The sequence below is a fragment of the Micropterus salmoides genome, unplaced genomic scaffold (assembly GCF_014851395.1).
Source record: "Micropterus salmoides isolate LMB-PRFRI ecotype aquatic unplaced genomic scaffold, ASM1485139v1 Ms_hic_scaffold_10, whole genome shotgun sequence".
NCBI classification, from domain to species: domain Eukaryota; kingdom Metazoa; phylum Chordata; class Actinopteri; order Centrarchiformes; family Centrarchidae; genus Micropterus; species Micropterus salmoides.
Window position 1 is genome coordinate 7,333,505 of NW_024040041.1, and position 7,378 is coordinate 7,340,882.

General features: G+C 40.4%; 1 protein-coding gene across 1 annotated transcript; it reads left to right on the forward strand.

The window, feature by feature from the left end:
• Positions 1-4,472: 4,472 nt before the first annotated feature.
• Positions 4,473-6,396, forward strand: gadd45gip1 (growth arrest and DNA-damage-inducible, gamma interacting protein 1). The gene is made up of 2 exons (XM_038693308.1): positions 4,473-4,904; positions 5,796-6,396. Exons 1-2 carry the CDS (start codon positions 4,504-4,506, stop codon positions 6,085-6,087), a joined length of 693 nt encoding a protein of 230 aa, XP_038549236.1. The 5' UTR covers positions 4,473-4,503; the 3' UTR covers positions 6,088-6,396.
• Positions 6,397-7,378: the final 982 nt, after the last annotated feature.

Here is a 7,378-nt window from a genome sequence, read left to right on the forward strand (position 1 = left end):
AATTTATGATTGGGCAATAATTATTTGGGAGAGGGGTTTAGCAGACAAACAAAAATTTTGTCAATAGACCCTGTGGTTTCTGTTGAATCTGGGGGAGCTTCTTGGGGCCAAAAGCATCTCTCTTTCACTCACTGTGGTGGAAATCTCTAAAGGTGCCTGTTTGTGCCAACAAGGAAATTAAACACCAGCTCTGTAAAAGTTTCTCTCATATTATTTCTAACTGCAGTATCAGTGGTCACTACTCTCGTACTTTGGCAACAAGAAAGCATATTCAGTGCTTCTGGCAGGAGATGTCATAGAAACCAATGACATTTTACAACAATGCCAACTGGAAGTGCAAACAGTGATAGCTCTGTTGATCAAGTGACAACAGCAGCAACTGGATCAGTGAAAAAAACCCTAGTGATTAGATCATTTAGTGCCAATGTGCAGAATGAAACATTCAGTGTGGCAATCGGGCATTTTGTGTCAGATGAGAGCAATAATACTGGTGCATTTGAATAATGTGGAATAATCTCTCACTTCAGACTCAATTGAGATCTATCAGTAAAAGGAGGAATTTGATGTAAGCATCAGCTCTTCATGCAGACAGATTACGAGCCCTGGAACCCCTGGAAGCCGCAGAGAAGTATGGCTGTGAACAGGTAGAGCTGATAATTACCTCCATTCATCTTCACTGGACCCCGGCACTGTTTTCTGAAGGTGCATCTGAGTGCAGGCCCACATTTGATGAATCTTCCCTTAAATTAGCAGTCACTGGTGGATCGAGAGACTCCATCTATCTGTATGCTCCCATTCATCATCTCATTAGGACCCGGGGCTAGGCTGTACAGGCCTGAGGACTCCCAAAGAGAAAGGAGAAACTATGAGCTCCGTCATATCTAAGCACTTTAGAGATGTTGTCCTTGTTTACAAATCTGTCATATTGGGCACATACGGATTTTTTATAAACCACAAGCTGTTCTATTCCCAAGGCCATTTGATCATTTTTCGGAAAAATTCTTAATGTATCATGGGCAGAGAGTGGCACAGTTGTTTACTACCGCGGGAATCCAGAGCCATTACAGACCGGTAACAAATGCCAAATCCTTATGTACACCCAGCGTGTGTGTGTTTATAGTAATATGTTTCTCTTCAGGTGTTTATGTGAATGTGAGGTATAAAGATTTGTGATGCAAGATAATTTTGTCAGAATGTTACAGCCATTATGTGGCAGGAAATGCAGTGGGAGTTCTGGGAGTCTCAGCTTGTCATTTTTACTGCACTCGTTGCTGCAAAGTGAGCAGAAATAAAAGCTCTCTGGTGGTTACACATCTCCCCTCTCCTTGTCTCTTTATCACCCCCCATTCTGCCCAGGTGAATGAATCTTTCAGGAGGCCACAGCCACACATGCGTTTTTCCACAAACTCAGTGAAGAATGCAGCTGGGCACCGAGATACCCCCCACCCCACTCAAAACACCCCTGTCGTGCTCCAAACGCATCACTAACTGGATATTCATGTGGTATATCCATTACCGTAAAATACTCTGCTGCTCCCCGCTGAAAGCTCACCATCCTCCTCTGCCCTCCACTTTCCATCGCACACACATCAGCCCAAACACCACCACCCCAGCCCCCTTCATAAGACCGCTTACGCTGGCAGTTCTGAATTGGGCCAAGTCCAAGTTTAACATTAGTGGGGGGTGGTTGGGGTGTTTAAAAAGCAGCCCTCAGAGAGCTGCAAGAGTGATCACAGCCGTGACTTGCGCTCCAGTAAAAAGATCTGCACATGACTACACTCTGTGTTGCTTTGTTGTGAGTGTTAAGGCCTTTTTTAACCACCAACTGAGAAATTAGTAATGGCATTCACAGAGTTTACATGTTTGAAGAGTTAAGTTATCTATAGGAAATTTATATCCATGTTGGCAAGAACATTAGTTACCTTTGGATTATTCATTTCTGTGTGATTTTCCTGTAGAAAGATGTAATTTATCACCAGCTCTGCGAGGACTCGTCTTACCAAGTAGGCTTTTTTTCTGTCCTTTTTTTCTCTTAGTTTGTGCAGTAAAGCCACAGTCTGATGTCATTACCAGGAAATGGAGATATTTTTGGGGCTCCGCTCTCTTTTATTTGGATTTTGTCCTCATCCCTTGTTCTGGGGAAATGCTGACAAATGTAATTCTTGGTGCCAAAATTCAGAGTAAAACCCTGTCATTGTTAAAGGCCAACAAAAGGGTGGTTCATTTAGACTCACTTTATTATGATTTCTCCTTTGTGTCAACAAATAGTAACACTGGCTTGAAAAATTGCTTCATAAGGAAGACAACACCAAACCCTGGCTCTGTGTGAGAGCGAGAGAGAGAAAGAGAGAGAGGGGGCAGTGTGTGTGTGTGTGTGTGTGTGTGTGTGTGTGTGTGTGTGTGTGTGTGTATTTAGAGTCTATTATTACATTGGAAATCCCTCGGTGGTAATTTATTAAGTATGTATGACAAATTGATATCTATCACAGTTTATTAAAAATATTCCCAAGACTTTTTGGTACAGTTCATTACCAAGTTCACAAAAACTAAAATGATTTCTGTATGGCATCCTACTTAAGTGCCTAAACCCCAGCTGCAGGGGGGCACCACTTGTAAAATCATGAACTGTATTAACAGGATTAAATGGGTGCAGTGAGGCAAAGGTCACTGACATGAGGCTACAGCTCCTGTCATTTGAGCATGAATTTTGCATGTGCTTATAAGAATGTGGATGTGTTAAAATTTAATTAGATGGCCCACATTGATGCGCTGCTCTTATTTAAGGTGTCTTTACATTGTAAGAAGGTGTGCATTAAAGCACACACATCTATAAAAATGTCAAGCATAACACGGCCGCAACTAACCATTATTATTATTTTTAATCTGCCCATCATTTTCTTCCTTAATTGATTATTGAATTGGTGGATAAAGTAGTGGATGTGCTATTGGCAAACAGCAATTCTCATGCTGGGGGGCTGTAAGCCCAACACAACCCTGACTAACCTGTAAAAACAGATGCAATTTCAAGAGGTAACAAAGTCACAGTTCAGGTGAGCATGTTCTATATAACTTCCCTAAACATGTATTAATATACCACCCATCCCTCCTCCTCACATATTCACTCAGAAATAGACCTGTCATCCAGCCACCATACCCTTATCGTCTAACTGCTAACAAGCCTATTTGCCTGTGACTGACGTTGATGTGATCCCTAAAGCTCTGGGCTTGGCACCAGATCGCTCCTAAGCCAAATTAAGCCTCTGTCATGCCCACCCCCACCTCCAGCCTAGTGCTACCCCTGCCATGGGAACCCTAAATCTTTAATGACGATGGAGAGCTCTGCGCGCTCCCACGACACAAAAGCGATGACATCTGTGTCTGTGAGTGCTGCACTCCAGAGCAACTCCATTTGTTCTATCTGCGCTTGTTGAAAAGAAATCAAATATAAAAGTTGAGGGAGGGTGGAGGAAACTAAAAGAGGAATGAGGAGGTGGGGCTAAGGAGGTTAAAACAAAGATCCTCTCTTTCAAAGAAGGTTTATTCCCCTGCCCAGTGGTCCTTAATTGTTCAAAGAAGGTGCTAAGAGAGTCCCAGCTCCCTTTCTTGCTCTGGTGCCCTGGCTACAGCCCACCTGCTCACAACTACATCCAAGTCAACAGGGATGTTGAGTGAAAAACATTTCCCCCCACTACTAAACTTAACTCCTCAGTGACTGAAAGTGCCACTGAAAATGATTCATCAATTCCCTAATACAGCTGAACCTAGGGGAAATTATTTCTTATGAAATACTTTAAAATGTCATAAACTGTTGCAACATAGCAAACCACAAGGAGAAGGAACATTTGTTTAGTTATACTGCCTCAAAGACCTGAAACAAACCGACAGATGATACATTAAAAGTTTCTCTACTTTGACTCAAGCACATCTTGCAGTTGAAACATGCTGTCCCCTTCTTTCTCTCTTCGTTGCTTTCCTTTCATCTAGAGCTGCAACTAACAGTATTTTAATATTGATTCAACTGTATTATTTTATAATTATATTCAGGATTAATTGTAAATCTATCGTTCAATTTTCATTCATATAGGCCTATTCAAGATAAAAGTAGCAAATCCTCACATGTGAGAAGCTGCAAATAGAGAATGGTTGGCTTTTTGCTTACAAAATGACAAACATCATATTACTTAACAACGGTTTTTTAGATTTAGATTTTTACAAATAATCTATTGCCGATGAATTAATTAATAACCTAGATTATATGTTTCATCACGACTTGAATATTTTATCATTTTTCTGTCTTATGCTGATTTTCTGATTAATGTATTTTATTTGTAATGCAATAAGCTGTATAAATAAAATATAGGCTATACGTAGCCAACAATACGGCCGTATCTAACTGAAGGTAAGCGTTTCAACCTCCTAAATGATACCACAGACCATGAGCCGTGATGAACAGGCACCGCGTTAGTCACCTTTACTCCGGGTCCTTCGTGTGGGTGAAAAAAGATGGCGGCGTCCATGCTGTACCGGAGGACTGCGGTGTTATGTAGGACTTTGAAAGGGATTTCATCTTCAAAAACTGTACTTTCTGCGAACTGTCCAAGTGGGTTTCTACTGCAGACAGCGTGCTATAACCCAAAGCCTTTAAAGCTGAACCTCCGCGAGCCGTTTGTTCCAGACAAGGACAGCGAGAAGACGCCGGAGTGGCAGAAGACGTCCCGGTATGACAGGAAGGTGTTCGGGCGGTACGGCTCGGCGTCAGGCATCGATCCTGCCTCACTGTGGCCCAGCCATGAGGAGCTGGACAAGATCATCGCAGAGGAGAACGAGTGGCACCCTCCGTTAGAGGTGATGCTGAGGAACATCGCGGCAAAGGAGAAGCAGGAAGCCGAAAAACGGTTGGCAAAGTAAGTAATGCTACCGTAGCTAATGTCAGTGCATCAATTATCGGACAGGTAGTTAACGAGTTTTCTGTTAACACGAACACTTTATGTTTTACCAGTACCTAATGGTAATTACGTACATAATTACCATTGTGTAATGGTAAATATAAGAGGCACAAACTGGGGCCAAGACACTAACACACAGGAGAACATAACCAGAAACAAATACAGGTTAGATAATTTATCTGTGTAACCATGTTAACACACCACAGAGAAAAGTAGCAAATCCTTTAAAATGAGAAGCAAAGAATAATTTAAACAATTATCTGATAAGCTAAGTAGTTTGCAATTATTTTTCTGTCCATCGACTACTTCTTTTAGTGCTATATGTGCATATTCTGTGAATGGGACAGTTGTTGGGACTACAAGTGCAAATTGTCAAATTATCCCTGCCACATTTAACTGATGTTAACAGCAATGATCACTAACGTGCACCGTTCCATATAAATAAAGAGTGATTATGTATAACTGAATGTGTGCCTAGAGGTGTTTGTGTGTGTATGTATGTATGTATGTATGTATGTATGTATGTATGTATGTGTGTGTATATATATATACACATACAATGTATGTATATATATGTGTATATGTATATATATGTGTATATATATGTGTATATATATACACAATATTTCTGATGTTTTTTATTGTATTTTCTTTATGGACTGGGAGACTAGTTTTAAGCTAAAGAGATCCAGATAAACAAACAAGAGCAGAACAAGAATCAGGGGATTATCAACGTATTACAATTCATCCTGTGAAGATCAACCAAATTCCACACCAAATCTAATAGTTATTGAGACATAATGTGAACATTAACATCTGTTGTACTAATCTTTTCTATGTCCATCACAGAGAGAAACTCATTGCAGCGAACATGGCCAAAATGCCCAAGATGGTTGCGGATTGGCGCAGAGAAAAGCGTGAAACCAAGCACAAGCTAAAGGAGGAGAAAGCTCGCCGTGCAAAGTTGCTGGCTGAGGCCAGAGAGCGTTTTGGCTACGCAGTGGACCCCCGCAGCCCCAAGTTCTTGGAAATGGTTGCTGAAATAGAAAAGGAAGAGAAGAAGAAGAAGAAACTAATGAAACGCAGACTGAAAGATGAGCAGGTGGCACCCACTGTCACACCTCCTGCTGCCTCCTCATAGTCATTTCAGACAAATAAGTATTTAGAAGAATGGAAGGGGTGCTGCATAACAAAAACTCACCTGAAAAACAGACTTTCCGTGTTTTGTGTTACCTGATGGCATATGTAATGACTTGGAATAAAGAATCCTTACATGTTTTTATTTTTTTTTCTTCTGTAAAAAAAACAATTAAAAAAAATCCAGGGTTGTTTTGCTCATTTCTCAACCTTATGTTAATTTTCATGACCTCTGTATGTATTTAGCAGTCACTGAAATTAATTAATCTGTTCAGACCGCATTTTGTAAAGTAAAATATATATACAGTGTGAACTCTTTGGAATTACCTGGATTTCTGTTTAAATTGGTCATCAAATGTGATCTGATCTGATCTTCATCCAAGTCACAACAATAGAGAAACACAGTCAGCTTAAACTAACACCACAGAAACAATTATATGTTTTCATTGAACACGAGTAAACATTCACAGTGCTGGGAGGAAAAACTGTGTGAACCCCGAGGCTACTGACTTCTCCAAAAGCTAATTGGAGTCAGGAGTCAGCCAAACTGGAGTCCAATCAATGAGACAAGATTGGAGGTGTTTGTTAAAGCTGCCTGCCCTATAAAAAAAACAAACACCAGTTTTAATTTAGCTATTCTGATGAAGCATTACCTGATGTGAACCATGCCTTGAACAAAAGAGCTCTCAGCATACCTGAGATACATGCCGAGTTCCAGACCGGTTGGAACTGGGAAATTTCCAAGTTGAAATATCAGACTTCTAACCTCAATGCGTTTCAGTTGCATGGTGGTACGTGATGCTAAATGTAAACAAACATGGCTGACCGTGATAAACTTATGTTTCTTTGGCAAGTTTATGCACAGTTAAACCCTCAGCAGTGCAGTTGGTGTTAATTAAAACGGCCACTTTATTAAAAACAAGTGATAAAAATACATTAGGCCTACTCGTTAACTGTGTAGCCTATCCTTGCTACATCACTTGGTAATCCTCAAACGTTGTAGGCTATATTTCCAAATGTTATCACATTTCTGGGCATCTGCCATTTTCCTGAATAACTTTTGGGTAGAGAAGATGATTTTCAGAGATCGTTCACTGTAACTAGCTACCTAATAACATTGACAAAATATTTCTACATCAATTTACATGCAGAACAAGTTTTACTATTTGATACTAGTATGTAGTCTTTTAATTTAATTTATAGGCAAAAAAGGAGACAATACATAAAACGCTTAACAGGAATGGAGGACACCACGGAGGAAGCCACTGCTGTCCAAAAAAAACATTGCTGCAGTT

What these genes read in the sequence shown, in the direction of transcription:
- gadd45gip1 (XM_038693308.1), top strand. Translation starts at nt 4,504, where the DNA reads ATGGCGGCGTCCATGCTGTACCGGAGGACTGCGGTGTTATGTAGGACT. An exon ending in GCCGAAAAACGGTTGGCAAA is followed by an intron (nt 4,905 to 5,795) that starts GTAAGTAATGCT and finishes TGTCCATCACAG; the next exon opens with AGAGAAACTCATTGCAGCGA.